The sequence below is a fragment of the Centruroides sculpturatus genome, unplaced genomic scaffold (assembly GCF_000671375.1).
Source record: "Centruroides sculpturatus isolate CEXI.00-Female unplaced genomic scaffold, Cexi_2.0 scaffold103, whole genome shotgun sequence".
Classification (NCBI taxonomy): domain Eukaryota; kingdom Metazoa; phylum Arthropoda; class Arachnida; order Scorpiones; family Buthidae; genus Centruroides; species Centruroides sculpturatus.
In genome coordinates, this window is record NW_019384303.1 from 600,507 (window position 1) to 620,452 (window position 19,946).

General features: G+C 31.5%; 1 protein-coding gene across 1 annotated transcript; it reads right to left on the minus strand.

Annotated features, from left to right (window-relative positions):
• Positions 1-15,320: 15,320 nt before the first annotated feature.
• On the minus strand, positions 15,321-19,602 carry LOC111617229 (transcriptional repressor scratch 2-like). The gene is made up of 2 exons (XM_023358578.1): positions 18,512-19,602; positions 15,321-16,033 (listed from the first exon to the last, which is right to left on the minus strand). The coding sequence occupies exons 1-2, from the start codon at positions 18,639-18,641 to the stop codon at positions 15,405-15,407; spliced, it is 759 nt and encodes a 252-aa protein (XP_023214346.1). The 5' UTR covers positions 18,642-19,602; the 3' UTR covers positions 15,321-15,404.
• Between the last annotated feature and the right edge of the window lie 344 nt (positions 19,603-19,946).

Genomic DNA, 19,946 nt, shown 5'->3' on the forward strand with positions numbered 1-19,946 from the left:
CATTTAAATATGAACTTTTATGAATATATTTTATTAAATTTTTTACAAAAATAAGAAAAAAAAATACATTAAAAATGAAAATATTACATTTTTACATAAATTTTAATAATGGATTCATGAATAGGTTAATAACCTCATTATTAAAACCATAAAAACAAAATCCAATAACAAGTTGCTTAACTTTCCAGGCAAAAAAAGTTAAAACTGTGTGTGGCGCCATCTGTTATGAGATTTTATTAAAATTTTTTATACTATTATTATTATAAAATGTCAAAAAGCTTAATTTTTAGAGTAGATACGAATTTTATTAAAAAAAAAATAGTAAATGCTAATAACGAATAAAAATCTTTATTAAGTCCGACTCCAATGGAGATTCTACACACGATCTCCTCTATCTCTCCACCCCCTCGACTTTTAACTACCAAAATTTAACAGTACGAATGTCCTTAAAGTTGTAAAGATAGCATTTAAATTTGTATTATTGAGAATATTTCGATTTACGACGGCTTTTAGGAACCAATTAGGTCGTAGAAGCGGGGATTTACTACAAATGTATAGGTATATATCACATACCAGCATTTATTCGCGGAACTTTTTACTCTTTATCCACCCACATTAAAAAGAGAGCAGCGCCAAACTTCTCCCTGGCGGTTAGATTTTAAAGTAAGGATTTTTTTACGAAAGTGAAGACGGCATAGTCAGGACAGCGTTTGTACTAAATTTACTTGAGGAGTTTTACTGTGCCTCTTTACGGTATTAAGAGGGGTGCTACTGTACCTTTTTACAGTAAAATTAATCTTTCATAGAGTCAGCTGTAAATTGGAAGTTTAAGTTAGTTTGTAACAAAGTAAAATCTTCTAAATTGATCCCAAATAATAACAATTATCTTAAGGATTCGAACCACATCTCACTGCCATAATGACCGAAAAAAGAATAACAAAAAAACAAAAACATACAATAAAAAATCCATTAATAATTTACATGAAAATATTCGAGTGAAAAAAAAAACGTTTTTTCCGAATGTAAATTTATATGTAATTAACATAAATTTTAGATGATTATTTGTAAGTTATCAAATTAAATTTGCATATGAATTTAATAAACAAAATTTAATCTATTTATATATAATCACTATTTTATTTCGTTTTATTTTCCCGACTGTTATGTACTGTAAAAGACAGGGAAAGTTTGGCCGTCGCTACAAAAGTTGACCCTCCAATATTTATGCATTTTTGGACTTAAGGGACTTTGAAACGTCGAGAAATGCAAACAAATTCTGTGTTTTTTTTCTTTTTTCCTGTATGTGTATGTGGGGGGCACGATTTTGTTCATCCACTCTGAAGCTTTATAACCCTTGTGCCTATTATCGAAAATTTCAGAAAGTTTGCAGGGAGGTTTGTGTATTAAATTGTATATTCCATCTCAAAGACGACAAATGATATACTACTTAAATATAGCATTTCTTACAATCATAATAGTATTTCCTCCCCCCTTTTACGATTAAAAGTCTACTGTATATGGGTTAGACTAGATATATAAGTTAATTAAAGCTCAGTATAGTTTTATACGGCCAAACAGAATAGATTCTTATTAAGTTTAGGCTCTATATCCAAATGAAAAGGATTGGAATGATAGGATAAGACAGAGAAATACATTGGCGATCTGCCAAGGGGGAATACCACCAGGGAGGACTTTCTATGAAAAACTGGCTCCTATTTAGGTGTTAGACACGCGAAGAAAACGTGGGAAACTTCACGTAGGACCAGCTTCTTGATCTAAGATGGTTCCAGGAAGTTTCTTAGAACAAAAAGCTTATCAACAAGCTTGGAACTATCTTGTTGCTCTAAGAGAAAAGGAAATGAAAGCCATTAGGTCTTCTTCCAAACGTTAAAAAATTTGTAAACAATTGAAAAAATGCACATAAAATAAACTCATGAACACTATAAAATAATTTCTTTTCTTGCTTTAAATTAAATTATATTATATAAGCTATATATATATATATGACATTTTAAATCGAATCCTCAAGATATTTTATCCAAGTGTTTCCTGAAAACGAAGATAAATTATGAGAAATAATAGATATAAGCATTGTAAATTGAGTTCGAATTCAAGATCTGGTATTATATTTTCTATTTGTTTATGATTATGAGGAATATATTCGAATATAAAGACTAGAAAATGTCACTAAACAATGATTTTCTGGTGTAAATAATCGAGATCCGCCATGCGAGTGTCACGCAATTTTAACATTAAAGCTTATTGGATGTTAGATTTGATTATTTATTGTCAAAAATCTGTAATCTTAAAATGTATACACGTTAAATTTTACAATTTTCTCCCCTTTTAACTAGTTACAAAGTCACTTGTTTATCTCGAATATATTTAATTTTTTATCATTATCATCATCAATTAATTTATACGCTGAAGACTGTATGGTGCAGAATTTTACATTATTTAAGCAAATTAAATTATTTTATTAATATTTAATTAATTTCCGTAGCTTCAGATATATTTAGTTATAAAATTTAATTAATTATTTCTTAAAATAAATTATTATTTTATTATTTAAAAGCCTAGTAAAGTGGTAATGGCGGGTGGTGTACTGTATGTACAGTATAGTATATATGCTTTTATATAGGGATAATGAAGGAGTTAGTATAGAAAAACTAATGTTTTTCTTTTATATTAATAGTTTCTTTAGCCTCTGAAACGTTTTTTATTTCAATTATTATCGTGTCGACGTAGTTATTCGTGAAACAAAATAACTAAGTCAGCAGTTTTCTATCACGTTCCAACTCTGTGTAGGACTATAGATTGTGCACTTAGAAGGTACTTGTCGAACTTGTACTTGAATTGCATCGATGAAAATCTATTTTCAATCTTAAAATCCTTAAAAAATGAATATTTTTCTATCGAATTTATTAAAAATTCTTTTCATTTCGAATTCCATTTATTTATTTTCTTCGCAACTTCTAATTGTTCATCTCTATCAAAGCAGATTACAGGTGAAGTTATTAGAGGGAAAGGGGGAAAAAAACTCTAAAGATAATCGTAAGTTAAATATTCATGAACTTAGAAAATATTAATATATTATAATTAATTAAATTCGCATCTTATTTAAACTGTTTTTAATGAGATAAAATTTGATATTTGAACGTAAATAAGAGAGGGGGGATGGAAAAATCAATTATCCCTTTCTGAATTTTATATTTAATTAAAATATATAGAAAAAGGAGAGGTTTTTTTAAAAGTTTTCTATGCGATAAATAAGTAAAACGTGTCTTTTTTATCTAGAAATTCATTCGATTTACTTGCCAAACATTCTCTCTCCTTTAAGAAAATTCATGATTTAGCGCCTAACATAGAAATCACAAGAGGAGAGAGAGGAAGGTATAGACAAAAAAAAAGAAGAAAAAAAGAAAAATCTGTTGTTTGTCTTCGATAAATTATAGCATCTCTCTCTCTCTCTCTCTATAATCTTTTAGCCTGAAGAATAAAACATTTTTGTGAAATTTGTTTTAGTTGGGTTAATGTTTGTAAGTAAATTTTAATTTAATCGTCGAGATAAATCTAAAAGTAAATAACAGAAATGCAAATATTACAAATAGTGTAATTCCTGATATTCCTGATGATTCTATTCAATTGGTTATTCCCAAATGAATATTCATGAGCTGTATTAAATATAACAGAAAATTGTTATTTATTCCTTAAGATTATAAGTTATATATATATATATGTATATAATATTTATAAACTGTATTATATTATAAACGGGCAGATAAACTGAGGGATGGAGTTTTTTATATCAAAATTAACAATGTTATTTGTTGTATTTTTCAAATAAATTAGAGTTTTGTGCTTAGGAGTAACCGGAATAAATCGAGGAAGAGCGATATTTAATGTATGGAAAATTTCGGCTTTTTTGCTTTCTCGGATGTCACGTAACATAGGAAAAGTATGGCGATCGGTCTAAAAATGACCTTCCCTCTCCAAAATGTTTACATTTTTGGACTCCGAAGACCATGAAATGTCTATAAATACAAAATATTTTGGAGTTTTTTCATACGTATGGATGTAAGTGTATGTGGGGGGCATGATTTTTTTCACTTATTTTGAAGCTTAATAATTCCTGTACCTTGTGTCGATTTTTCCTGAAATTTTATCGGGAGATTTATTTATTAGAGTGAAAAGTTTCTAGAAATTTTCAGGAAAATCTGACCATTGGTTCGGGAGATATAGCCTTCATCCCTTAACATCTTCCGAACCAATCTGAAGACTTAAAGGTAATGGTAACAATTATTAAGGATAAAAACAAATAAAAAACGCCGCTAAAGTCCAGCAACAACGTTGCTAGCTCTTTTAAAAAACACGTTTTTTCGAGAAAACTTACCGACAGACATACTGACGAAGGTATTTTTTTACACCAGCAAAGAGGTTTTTAACGTGCATCGCATTAATGTGCATCTTAACAAGGAAAAACTCCACTTTAACCATTAAAATATTAATAAACAATTAGTAACAAAGAAAAGAAGAGAAGAAAGTTTGTTTACCTGAGAAGATTGAGAAGGAGGAAAAAGGAAAAAAATAAGTTCTAAACATTTTAAATTTAGGATTATAGTGAGACTAATTGAAGTGCATTTTACCTGAAATTGTGATTATTGCAGAGAGACAAACTTGACAGCATGAAGGTTAAGAAGATTAAGAAGCGAGAGATTTATAACGACTGGTGTCACGAATTTCGATTGTTTGTCTTGAATTTCTCCCTCGACTAATTAATGATCACACGACTGTCTCATTATGGACTCGCTGAAGTAAAATCTCGAGTAACTCGCGATCAGTTTGTTGTAATATGTACAAATGTAAAAACATTTATATCTACAAAAAGTAATCTCCGCCGTTGTTCACAATAATCCACGTATAATAGAAAGAAATGACTGGATAAATACCCACCTAACGAAGAAATATTTATAATAATTATAGCCACGTTTCGTCTTATACATTTAGGGAAAAAACATAATAACCTGACATTTTTTATCTTTTAAATGGCCTTACATACATTTAAAAATTCCTCGAAAATATAAAAATTTATTCGCCTCGACTTTTAATGCTGATAATAATTTATAATCATTTTTTTCCCCTCCCTCCTCCTCCTCCTCCTCTTCCTCCTCTTCCTCCTCCTCCTCCTCCTCTCTCTCTCTCCTTCTTGGTTTTGGTACTAAATGATTCGCGTAATTATTTATATCTGATTATGGCCGCGCCCGAATATGTAAAAAATTGATTTCCGTATTGGAATTAATTAATAAAAAATTAGAATACGTGGTAAAAAATGCGTGCAGAGTTGCTATAAGAGCTTAGAAAAGTGTAAAAGTTTTGTATGTTAATTGCTTAGTTTGAAGTTATTTAAATTGGGATGAGGAAAATGTCAAAACTAAGTTTTGTTCGGGGTTTAGTATGATAATATATTTTTGTTTTAGGTAATTAAAAATTTTCTAACATTAACAATTAAAGTATATAAATTTAAGCGGGGGAGAAATTCGCAATTTTACAAACTTACTATTATTAGTTACGACATAAAACTTTCTTCTCGACTAATTTAATTCTAGAAATCCAATAAGGAAAGAGGAATTAAATCCGAGTCGAATTTGCCAATTTTTGACAACAGTTATTTTCTTTTCAAGACGTTTCGTGCTGCAACGGAGATAATTAGGTGTCGTTCCCTATCGCCCGAACTGACAAATCTTACTCCGATTTGAATTTGGTCATATCATTAAATCCCCAAACGGCGATCATAGCATAGGATGTGCCAATTTCTCAGGGATTATACAGGCCAGGATTTCATAACGGATTCCAACGGTAGAATCAGATGTAATTAAAATATTAAAACCGGAATTAAAATCGTTAGAGTAAGTTAATACCGCATGGACAGTTAGTACCACCTGGTATGGCATCCCCTAGAGGTTAGTGCCATTGCAACTGGTCCGCTACTCGTGTGAATTCTCTACCATGCAATCTATGGCTCGGGGAATAGACACATCATTAAGACTCCCGAAAGAATCCCTCAGGCATAGGCCAAACTGATGCCTGCTACCTTCCTGATGGGTCGCAGCGCGCCATAGGGAATATGACAATACTCTGCCTTACACTCCATCTCTACGCATTGTGTAATGAGTTACGGATTATACGTGTGACGTTTGACGTGCAAAACCTATTTCTTTTTCCTCCTACCTACTAAAATTTTACTACGCCAAGGCTTATGAGCTTAGACCACACTCCACCACGCTCCTCTAGAAATTAGTTTAGTATTGTGGTAATCGTTTATAGTTAAAGAAAAACGTGTAGAGGAATTAAAATATCGTATAATTCAATTTGTAGTTAAGAATTTTATACTTTTATTACCATAACAAGCGTCACATATATCGCTGTTTATCGTGGTAGGCACAATAACTAGCGCCGAGGAGAGCAGTAAGAGAAGCGAAAGAGAGATGTAAACTCGCTGTATGTACAGTAAGAACGTAAAAAAAAGGGAAAAAAATTTAGTTTCATCGCATCTGTCGAATGAGGGAACTGGTAGCTCTCTGATAAGACGACGAAGGATCGTAAAGAGACGATAACGCTACCTAGCCTCCGGGACAGGTAATTAGAGGCTGGGTATTTTCTCCAGGGGTCTCAGTAGACACGACATTGCACTTTATGTAGCAATTCGGCGGTCGAGCCGATTGAGTCTTGCATCTTTTACAACGGGTGCTCGTTTACAGCATAGCACTGATTACTAAAGCGCGGCACTGGCAGCAACCTGTAGACAGGTACAGTACACACACACACCTACCTACAGGTTGTTTGTTATACGTGCAACATGTGCATATCTCATACGATACCGCCAAAAACTTCCAACTCGGCTACAAATAAAGAATTTAAAAACGCTTCCGGCTATAAAAACACATTTCTTTTGCTAAATGTTTTGTCCTAAATATGAAAGTTTTCGGATGGAATTTTTTATTTTTATATAAGTTTTTCTTGGCCAAGAAGTTGACTGGTTCTGGTTAAGATCAAATTTATGACAGGATAGTGAAGTGGTGTTGGTTCGTAAGGGGCACAGATGTACTTAATAGAGTTGTCAGATATAACGGATCTAGTGCAGCCAACAAAATATCGACCGCTTAATCTACTTGGGATAAGAACAACTATTGTTCCCTTTGTTTATTAGTCAAAAACTTTTTAATTTTATATATTTTATTCTTTAATCAACTTAATTAAATTCAATTCTCAATAATAAAGTAAAAATTAATTGCCATCAAGCGATGGAAAATTAACATATTCGCGTAAACAACATCGAAGTATCTTGTCGGATGCTTCGGATTATCTGTAATTTTTATAAGAATGAAAGTCAAACCATTAAGTAATTGTACGAATAACTCTTCCCGAATTTTCTTAGATTATATTAATGCAAAAATAAACCATTTTAAATATAAATAAATATCGTTTTAAAATCTTTTATCTAAATAATTAAGGCGGGAGGGCTTAAGAGATTTGCAGATTCCTCCGTGGTAATTGTCATAGAAGAAGGTCGTCGTCCTACAAATCTTTCGTCAATCATTCCCAGAATTCATAGCGCAACTATATTTACATTGAGTGTTGAGCAAACAAAGTCAACTAATGCTCACTCCAGAGGAAAAATTCCGAAAACATCAATTTAAAAAAAATAATAATAAAAATTCAAACTTTAACTTTTCAGTTGAACAATTAGGCACTTTTTCCATAATTTGAAGACCAGAAAGCAATTATCTGTAGAGATAATCAATTTAAAAAAAATAATAAGAAAAATTCAAACTTTAACTTTTCAGTTGAACAATTAGGCACTTTTTCCATAATTTGAAGACCAGAAAGCAATTATAACGTGGCAGATGTCACAATTATTATAACCATCACAACTGTTGTAACTCTAAAACTGAAGAAAATATTTGATTTATAAAAGGATGTATTAAATTCCTTTAAAATTTATATTTCGCAATTTATTCTTTTCATCTCTTATATTAAAATAGTACTATCGATAAGTTAATATTGAAATGGCTTTGATAAAATAACTAATAGTAATGGATTTATTTTTTAAAAGACCAGAACCATTATAACATCTAGTNATGGATATATTTACTAAAAAAGAATCACAGAATAGATCAAAGTTAGAGGAGAGAGAAGGAAGATGGAGAGGAGGATGAAGACGCCCACTCCTTATATATATTAATAACTCTGCCTGACGTATCCCAGTTTATAATAATGAAAAAAAAATTGGCAATATATAATTTCATTAATGTTAATAAATGTTATATTAGTAAGTTACAACATCTGTAAAGTAAAAAATGCTGACTATAGTAATATTGTTGTCAGTTATATTATAGCAATCAATCTCCTTCTTAACGAACTGTGTCCAATAATATAATGACATTTCATTAAACAACGATATTGTTCTGGAATAAAAGCAATTACGACGTTGTCGACCAGTTGATCAATCAGCCAGCGAATATAAGTAAACGATGTCGTCAAAATATAGTAATTTGTCTCCAAAAAACGTCATTACAATAACTACCAATGGAACGTAACAGATCTTATTAAGAAAACAACCAATCGGGATAAAACAATCGATAAGTTTATGCAAATTTTACTGGAAATTTTTTTTTAAAAATCCAGGAAGAAGGAGGAGGAGGAGGAGACTTTAAAAAAGCGCCTTTGTAATTGGTAGCATTCGTGACATCACGAGATTAGACACCAATCCCAAATAACCTTACTAATCTATTTATAATTCTTCTATTTAAAAAAATAACAATAAAATTGTAAAATATATAATAGCAATAAGAGGAAATTTTAGTTAAAAATAAAATCATTAAAACGAATTTAAAAAAAAGGAGGGAGAATATTTTTAGAATGGAGCCATTATAATTTCTAACTCCATTAAATATTTTAAGCGCTAATTTATGGATATAATTTCTCCAAACCGATTTTAATACAATTATACTAAAATAAGACAATATTTTACTATTAATTCCTCCGGAAAATCTTGATTTTCATAAGTTTATAACGCGCTAAACAACAGGATATACATTGATACCCCCTCAATAAAATCGATAACAATTATCCAATAAGGTTAGAATAAACGAAAGATCAATGACTCTATCGGAGGATGACTAATAAAACCGAGAATGCAATATTTTTGTCATAAATTCAAATAAGAAACGAATAAACGTCATTCGTAGAATATATAAAAAAGCAGGAAGAAATTTATTTGAAAACAGTTTATGGAAAAAAGTAGGAGAAAAGGAAAACAGAATTATTTTATATATATATATATAAAATACATTTAAAGGTTTGGAAGAAGTTAAATAATATTTCCTTTCAACATATGTCTGTTGATGCAGAGTACAGATACAATGAAGAACTATTTGATTGAATATGGGGTTTTATTATGATCGTAACGCTTTGAAATTGTTTCTCATTCAGCGCCTTTAGGACAAATAAAAATCCAACTATGTTGATGACGTTCAAAACCAAAACCGTATACATTGTAACCGTGGCAAGAATGTTCGTTTGATGGTGGACGTTGAAATATTTCTGCTTCTTTGTTGCTTAATATCGTAGCAACAACCCCTTTTTTATTATTATTATTATTATTATTATTATACCACGCGTTAAGATACAATGTATTTTTTTGCACGTGTTTTCTTCAATTACTCTCTAATTCCGTGGGTGTTGACATTGGTGACGTCATTACCCGCACGTGTCCGTTGTTGACGTCTTGTTACGTAAGTTATTGATCAGGTAAATCTAGGATAGTCAATCGATAGATACACCTGTTTCTCTGATGGTAAACAATGACAAACAGGTAGGAAAATTATTTATTATTTTTATATTTAAATTTCTCCTCAAATCTGTTTTTTTAATACGTTAAATTTTTTTGTTTTTTACAATTTTACTGGTTCGGTTTTTATTATATTTTGATATAAGGAAACGTTGGTTTGCTTTGTTTATATGAAATTTTATTAAATATTGATCGAGTTTTAATTATTTTTAGCCATTTTAAAGCGTGAGCGCCTACTAATTATACATTTTTTTTTAATGTTGGGAAGCGGTGTTTATGTGTAGAAGACAAAAAATAAACAAGGCGACAACCAGCGAAAATAAGAAAGTTTATTGCTACCATAATGAAGATCAGTCATATCATGCATAGGAGACATCATGTACAATCTCTTCTAAAATGTATTTCATAAAACCCAAAGCCGTTTGCATAACTGTATCGTCGAGAGAATAATAAATTTCTTTTATTGCTTTATTCATACTTATTATTGCTTTGTTGATTTACAATTTTTTAAAAACTGACAGCCAAAAATAACACAAAAAAAAGGAAAAAAAATTTTTTCTTTTAAAAGATGAGTAAAGCTTTTGCATAGAAATACATCTGTAAAATATTATCTAAAATTATGTGTATATATATTTATATATATATATATATATTTATATTTTTTTTCATTTTGTTTATTAACCGTTGAAAATTTGAAAATCGCAAATTTTAAAAACACTTTAGCATCAAAATGAGTAAAGTACGTTTTCAAAGATATAGGCTAACAAATTGTGAAATATATTATTATTATTTTAATTTTTAAACTAGTATTAATAAGAAACATTTCAAGCATACTTAACATTAAATAACATCAACTTTGTAATATCTTGTCTTCTCGCTGGGCGAGAGCTACTAAGCTACGATGCCCCGTGGTAGGTTTTTACGATGGACATGTTATGTGACATGGTTAGTAGTTATATATATTTTTTTGTTTTATACACAGGGAATAATGCCTTCCCGGAGGTCTTTTAAGGGTAACTGACCAGTATTTAGGTGTTACAGACGTAAAGAAAACCCGAAAAACTCCACGTGGCCAGCTCGTTCCGGCGAGGCGCGAATCCACAACCAGTGTTCAGTGAACAGAACCGCTTGACCACTGGTGGGCCAACTTTGTAATACTATAATCATGGGCATCGAGAGACATCTCCAGGCCCNGAAGATTTTATTTAAAAATGATTTCCTTTTTTATGTGAAAGTTAAAATAATAAATTCCATGTTTTTTTTTTCTAAGGTGATAATTGAATTATCTTTAGACTATTTTGACATTAAATTTAACAAGACCATGTCTCTCTTGAGTGACTAAAATTTGTGACAAATTAGACAATGCTGTTAAGTGAATTAATCCACAGATAACAAACCCGTGATCTACATATGAAATAATTCTTACAGATAGAGTCGAGGGAAAAATATATATATATATATATTGTATATATGAGCTTTAACACTACTATCTTTAAGATAATTTACAGAGATATGGTAAATTAAATAAGTTAAATAATTCATGTTATCTTCTTGGATAATATCCAAGACACTAATTGGATCTTGTATTTTGTATCTTTTATAAAATTTGCAGTTAATTCAGACAATAAGAGTTTAACTCCTAGACAAACACACATTGACAGAGGACGAATATTTAAATCAGATGACCAAAAATACTGTTATTACTTTGAAATTATTTAAATAATTCGTTGCCAATAATAAAAATAAAAATAAAATATATATAAGAAGAGAGAGAGAGAGAGAGAGAAGATATTTGATTTCTAAAAAATTCTCAGCTGTGTTTAATAGCAAAAGATATTTTCAAAATTGGGTAGGGAAATAACCTAGAGAAGGACCAGAACATTGCATATATTTTGACTAAACTAAGCGCCTCTGGGCCATTTATCTAAATTTGCATTGCTCGCCATAAAAAACTATCTAAATTTGTTGGCCTATTAAAACGAAAATTTATTATTATTATTATTATTATTATTATACCACGCGTTAAGATACAATGTATTTTTTTGCACGTGTTTTCTTCAATTACTCTCTAATTCCGTGGGTGTTGACATTGGTGACGTCATTACCCGCACGTGTCCGTTGTTGACGTCTTGTTACGTAAGTTATTGATCAGGTAAATCTAGGATAGTCAATCGATAGATACACCTGTTTCTCTGATGGTAAACAATGACAAACAGGTAGGAAAATTATTTATTATTTTTATATTTAAATTTCTCCTCAAATCTGTTTTTTTAATACGTTAAATTTTTTTGTTTTTTACAATTTTACTGGTTCGGTTTTTATTATATTTTGATATAAGGAAACGTTGGTTTGCTTTGTTTATATGAAATTTTATTAAATATTGATCGAGTTTTAATTATTTTTAGCCATTTTAAAGCGTGAGCGCCTACTAATTATACATTTTTTTTAATGTTGGGAAGCGGTGTTTATGTGTAGAAGACAAAAAATAAACAAGGCGACAACCAGCGAAAATAAGAAAGTTTATTGCTACCATAATGAAGATCAGTCATATCATGCATAGGAGACATCATGTACAATCTCTTCTAAAATGTATTTCATAAAACCCAAAGCCGTTTGCATAACTGTATCGTCGAGAGAATAATAAATTTCTTTTATTGCTTTATTCATACTTATTATTGCTTTGTTGATTTACAATTTTTTAAAAACTGACAGCCAAAAATAACACAAAAAAAAGGAAAAAAAATTTTTTCTTTTAAAAGATGAGTAAAGCTTTTGCATAGAAATACATCTGTAAAATATTATCTAAAATTATGTGTATATATATTTATATATATATATATATATTTATATTTTTTTTCATTTTGTTTATTAACCGTTGAAAATTTGAAAATCGCAAATTTTAAAAACACTTTAGCATCAAAATGAGTAAAGTACGTTTTCAAAGATATAGGCTAACAAATTGTGAAATATATTATTATTATTTTAATTTTTAAACTAGTATTAATAAGAAACATTTCAAGCATACTTAACATTAAATAACATCAACTTTGTAATATCTTGTCTTCTCGCTGGGCGAGAGCTACTAAGCTACGATGCCCCGTGGTAGGTTTTTACGATGGACATGTTATGTGACATGGTTAGTAGTTATATATATTTTTTTGTTTTATACACAGGGAATAATGCCTTCCCGGAGGTCTTTTAAGGGTAACTGACCAGTATTTAGGTGTTACAGACGTAAAGAAAACCCGAAAAACTCCACGTGGCCAGCTCGTTCCGGCGAGGCGCGAATCCACAACCAGTGTTCAGTGAACAGAACCGCTTGACCACTGGTGGGCCAACTTTGTAATACTATAATCATGGGCATCGAGAGACATCTCCAGGCCCGGCGGGAGAATTTACATAGGCCTCAAGTAAAATTATTTGAAAATTTTTTCTGAATATATTACTTTTTACAAAATAAAGAACAATAGTTATACAGTAGTTAAGCATTTAATATTATAATAGCGCGTAAAAAAACAAATTGTGGGGTGATGTCTGGGCCCCCGTGAATCCCGGGCCTGGGGATTTAAAAAAAATCACACTCACCCTCTCGTCGACCTTGATTATATAAAATAGCTTGCTTGCATGGTTACTAACAGAAATAACAGATTATATTTTTGATTTTAAACAACTAACTGTAATTGCATTTTAATCTATTTTTAATAAAATTGTATTTATCTTGCACTGAATATATTCTTTAGGTAATTTAAAATTGTAAAATAAGTGTTACTAGTCATATTTAAAAATTAGTTACGATGATTATAATTTTTATTACATTAGCCTATTTTTTGTCATAATGTCCTAAAATCAAGTGATTAATTGATATCTTAAAAAATTTCATAATCCAAAGATTATGCAAGAAATCAAATGATTACATGTAGGTATTTTTTTCAATATTTACTTTTGGATATTTTTATAAAATACAGTATTTATATGTAGATTTAAAGAACGTGATAATTTGAAGAAAATAAGTTAATTTTTGAGCAAATCGATAATGATTTTTCACACTTATTAATGTTAAAAGCCAATTAATCTGTTATTATAATCTGTAAAATTATGATTATTATTTTTCCAATTTTTTAAACTATTTTGAATATCTAAAATAGAGAACTGCATTTAATAATTTTTTTTTTAATGAGAAATAATAGAACTGATAATATAATTTTGTTTCTTTTATTCATAAAATATTATTATTTTGTGATGGAAAGATTTATCGATGCTATGTTATTTTATTTTGTCATCTTGTCATGTTTCTATTGACCTTTTCAAATACTGTATATTGAGTCCTTTCTAATTTTACTTTATTGCTATTATTTTCCTGTTTTGATCTTCCTATTTCCTGGTTCGTATATTTTCGTTTCTTCTTTATTCCAAGTATAACCGCATTATTTCCAAAATAGAACCAATTGCGAAATTTACATTCATTCTTTTTATATAAATAATGAAATTACAAAGAGATAAAGCATTTCAATACTCTTAGTTTCACAAAACATTAATAAAACCATAATACTGTAAACTAATTTTTTTTTTATTTTATTGAAAAAGTTTATTCATTTAACTATTAGAGGTAACTTAAATTTAAATTTTTAGCTTTTTGAGAAGGGTAGAATATTTTTCCAAACGGACAAATTGTTTTGGATCGTAGCTTATTGCGATTGATCTCGTAGATAACGTCTGACTTACCTTCCCGCCTATGGCATAATTAAATGGATTAATTATTCAATTGGTGGGTGAATTATCTTAAGTAAAAAGATGCAAGCAAAATATTTTAAAAACAATGTATAAAAAGGAAAAAACAATAAGAAGGTTTGCCTAAAAAAATATAAGAATCTAGATAGGCTCTNATGTATAAATATTTAACAGATCGGGGCGTGGTCTTCACCGGAGATTTTTTTTTTGCCTGCTTACCCCTACTTATCTTTCGACCCCCTCCCGTCGAACCCCCGAAGAGCGGGTACATGCAGATGTTGTTACGTCATAACGCGTGGGTAAGGTCTGACTTGATAAATTGTCTTTGCATATCTCAAAGGTCTATCCGTCCGGGAGAATAAAAAGCGCACAAATATTCCCGTTTCGAGCTAATGAACCACGAGAGAATATATCTCCCTAGATACCTGTCTCCTTCACCTCTTTATCTTGTAATCCTCCAGATGCTGGTTCTTAAATAGTGTAATCACTGCAGAGATTAAAGTTCTTGTAGGATTTGTGGGTGGAGAAATTTCTCATCATAATACACTCTTTACTTTACTAAAAGTAGGTTGAGCGATTTTATTGTTAACTTCGGTTTAAAGTGCAGTAACCTAGAGGTGTACAACAAGTGGAGCGATGCGGGCTCCGCTTTCTACAATATATAAATATACATACATATATATATATATTATTGCTCGAAATTCAACGAATAGCTGAAACTACACGCTAAGTAAAGGACCACTCCGATCGGAAGTTGGTGTAAAAATTATTGCTTTGGATACACTATTGCTTGGTCGAATTGATTACGTATATATATATATGAAATTTATTGCCTATCGATAATATTTGGAGTCTCTTTAAAACAGGAGGACTCGTAATGTTTGTTCAAGTACGACTTGAGTGCGAAAGTTTTGTCACATCGTTGGCATCTGTAATGCTTAAAGGCCGAGTGCGTCTGCATGTGGGCCCTCAAATTAGACCTATCTGCGAATGCTTTACCACAGTGTGCACAGCCGTAAGGTTTCTCGCCCGTGTGCGATCTCATGTGGCCCTGAAGCAACCAGGGCCTGGAGAATGCCTTACCACACACGCTACACTTGTGATTGAGGTTGTGGGTCAGCACGTGCATGGACAGGGCGGGCATACTGACGTACACTTTACCGCACGTAGGACATTTCTTGGCCAGTTGAGAATCGGGGCTGCGATGTGTCTGTTTGTGACGTGACAGATTGGACGATGTAGCGTACTGTTTGCCGCATTCGCTACATGTGTATCGAGGTCTATCTTCCACGTTTTCTCGTACTTTTCTTCTTCTTGTTCGTCCATCGCTGATGTGACATGTCATCTCCCGACTATTATCCGAACTGGCTCCCTCGTGATTCGAATTGGAGTCATCTTTCCTCTCTTCGTTGATACAAGAGACACCGGAAATGACGTCAGAAACGTAACCTGTAGCTGAAAAAGATATTGAAACAGTACGTATAAGATATTCGAATGATTGCATCGACTACTCCATTTTTATAAACATTCTTCACGGAATTTACGGATAAAATATCCTGTCATAAATTTTTTAAATATATACACACACACATATATATATTTTTGATCATGAATCTGATAAGAAATATTAAAATTTAATTACGATGTGTCATTTATTCGCCGTTAAAATAGAGAAATTTTCTAAATATTATATAGAAATATATATTTAAATGTATTTATTTAACTAAATCATTTTTGTAAAATTACAGATAATTGATAGGTATTTAAATTATCAATATGGACGTAGTAAATTACATTAAACCGAGATTATTTTTAGCCAGTTTCCGTTACGGAAAGACATGCATTAACGCTTTCTGTTTTGCTAGAAAGCTTTATTAATAAGTAAAACCGATATTTCATTAAGCGATAAATCCATTAAATACAAATTATTTATATTACAAATTTTTTCCCCTCACATCACAGTAACAAAATCTACTCTTACGGATATTTTCGTCCTTTGTAATTTTTCAATAATCAAACTAACGGAAATATCGATTTTTTTTTCTTCGGTTAAGAGAATCGTTTCTACCATAAATGTTTTTTAGTAATTTTATCTAATTATTACAAAGCTCCAAACAGCCTAAACAAACACAGAATAGTGTTTATTCAAGCGACTATTGTAAGTTTAATATACAATATATTAAGCATAAGCGATAATGCATCAACAATCCTCTATCCATAATCTTATATCTAAATATAAATGTAAAATTCTACACCCACAATAAAGGCGAGAAATGCTTTGTTTAAATATAGATTATCCCCTGGCAATGACACTTCTCCTTACGACTACCGAGCTTGTAGGAGAAAACATCTATCTAACGTTCAATAAAATTAATATTTATGCATTAATATGTATTTTATGGCATTTATAAGTAGCTAATTAATATTAATATTAACAGAATATTTAACTAAATATGAAAGTTACTAAGGTATTGACGTATTATGATTAGTCATGAAGCCGACTTTTAAGTATTATTGGTGATTATTGAAACAAACTTAACTAGATTGTGTTTCTGATTTATTATTCGCATATAATAAAATTAAATACACGATCTGAGAACGGATCCTTTTAGAATAATGCATCTTGCTCTCTTCGCTAGGTAAAGGTTTTAATAAAATTAGACAAATTCCGTATCACTGAATACGGAAACTAAACGAATAAACAGAGAAAATTAGGCTTCTATCTGCGAAAAAACAATCATTTTTACGTAGAATATATTTAAAAATGATCTAATTAATCAACTAATTAAAAATTTAAGCTATTTTATTTACAAAATTTTAAAATAATTTGATATAAAAACCTTTAAAAATTCTAGAAATATTTAGGAGCAAAGCAAGAGAGGAGCAAACGAATAAGAATAGTTAGAGACGATTTTCATTCTGGTGAGCAATAACAAAACAACAAAAGATTTATAATTTCGAATTTCATTAAAATAAAATTTTAAATAAAAAAAATTACAAACAATGTAAAAAAAAGAGAAGAAGATGCCATTTTTAACGTTTCACTTGAAATTCCTTTTAGGAGAAAAGCATTAAATTTCAACACTTTCCCTCAAGCAGTAAATAAATTTGAAAAGAGATTACTAAGTATTGAAAATTCTTTTCTTTTATATTTTCTTGAATTGCTATTCCTAATACGTTGAAGAATACTCCATTTATCTTTGTTACCGAAAATTAAACACAACACAATTCTTTTCTTCGCGGTGATAAATTACGTCACAGTGAGGTTATGGATTAAAGAAATAATGACGGCAAAGGATTTTTTTCTCTTCTTCTTCTTCTTTCTCTCTCTCTCTCTTCTGCGGAATAAATGATGCAAAGGAACCAACGGTTTTAATAAGACGAAGAAGATGCGAATGAAGATGCAACAGTTGTCATTTGAGTGATTTATAAATTAGAAAAATTGTCTTAAAATTGCAATCGGTTATCTCAGTCATAAATTTATTTCTCGTCAAGAAAGTACGCTTAAACGTCGTACGATTTAACAGTGTATTTGCCTGGTTAACGGTGCGTCAACCGGCGTATTCGTTAGCCAAAATAGCAGTTGGGAGACGATTTTACCGTTTCTACGTTAACCACGTGACCCAACTGCTGACCATACAAGATGGCTTCCAGGTCTAACAGATCAACAAGTGGCAGACGTAGCACATCGATCCACACACACTGTCCGTCTGCATCGCTTCGAACGTATTTTCTATACGTCTTTTCTTTAACACGTTAAATGCTAACGTCCGCAATTCTTTATATACGGGTATAGAAATTCGAGCATCGACTGCCGTCCGCCCGTGTCATAGAGGACAAATGGCAACGTTAATCGCCGACTGCGGTATAAAGGGATAGACGAAATACGCGGGAAGGTCGGAGGGGGTATAATATATTAAAGAGGATACTTACAGTTATTGTAGTAAGGAGGTGGACTGGGTGCCGTACTCGCTTCGGTTGGGCTCGACGGTTCTTGATATGACCACCTTGTAACATAGTCCAGAGGATATTTGGGCTTCTTAACTAGGAACGATCGAGGCATACCGTCGACTGCAAACCCTTCCAGCCGGGAAGCCCTAAATTGGTTCACCGAAACCCTACTTGTGTCTCCTTAACACGGCTTCATCTCTTTTCTACCGCTTCCTCGACCACAATGTTGGCTGCACTGCTCTCACTCGCTCTGCGTGCTGACTGCCGTTCGTGACGTCATCTCAACGCGTCGTCGCAGCGCTGGTCTCGTGACCCGGAAGCCTCCTATGATGACGTCACATCGATTTACTCCACCTGGTTGCATTGTCAGTTATGAGCTACACCTGTAGATAGCATCGAGCCACAATATTCACGTTAACTAATCTCTCGTCAGAGCTTTCCTTCCTCCTGACGTTTCCATCTCTTCTTTTCTTTATTTTAAAACCGATCTTTACCTTTATGAATAAATTTGTCAAGCTTACTTTATTGGGTAAATACATCTACCGGAAAAATATGTCAGAAGGGAACGATGGAACTGTCACAATCAGAAAGGACCAGCTGTTGACGTCATCAATCGCCCGTTATTATTGTTTACGCATGCTCAGAACCCTTTCCGGTCCGTCAGCTGGCCTCTGCTCGCCAGGCACTCGCTCGATCGATGAAGAAGGCAAGAAGGAACGGTCTATTTAAGTATAAAAGGTGGACGAGATCTCAGAAGCTGAGAGTCTATCTCCCAACAGATATAATGGCCGATTTTTATGTGATGAATGCAATCAAACAAGCCATTTTTTTTCTCCTCCCTTCCTACAAACTGCGACACCTTCTCTTTATCTCGGCCAATTCGTGCGAATTTTCGACCACTTTCAAATTTTCATTTTCGCATTAAAATAAAAATTAATTTCTCTCGATGATAGAATATAAAATCAAATGACTTTTGCCCGACTAATTGATCAATCGATGCAATTTAAATTCCCTCTTTCTCTTGTTTTTTCCCCCTAATATTATTATTCCTTCCCCTCCTCCTTCTCCTCCTCCTCTCTTTTTTTTTGAATGTTTAAATTCGAAACGTCATCACCGATCGACCAATAGAATCTGTTTAACAGTTGGAGATATTTTAATTTGGACTTATAATTACCTTTTATTGGCGAGAAAGTTATTTTCCGTTTATTTTTTTAAATAAGAAAGGGAATAAAATAATTTTCTTGCAAATTAAAAGCAATCACGAAAGTAATTTAAAAATAATTTTTGAAACGTTTCCATTGCCAAACACCAGGATACCGGATAGAATGACTCGAAAATTGCCAAGTCATCAAGAGTCGACCAATAGGAATGGCCGAGAGTATTTTAAACTTTTTTGTTAACTTTCTCCATTTCTGTT

Excerpts from the sequence above, each read along its gene's own strand:
- LOC111617229 (XM_023358578.1), bottom strand. The coding sequence starts at position 18,641 with ATGCCTCGATCGTTCCTAGTTAAGAAGCCCAAATATCCTCTGGACTAT. Across the intron at positions 16,034-18,511 it reads ACCTCCTTACTACAATAACT|CTACAGGTTACGTTTCTGAC; the intron begins GTAAGTATCCTC and ends TATCTTTTTCAG.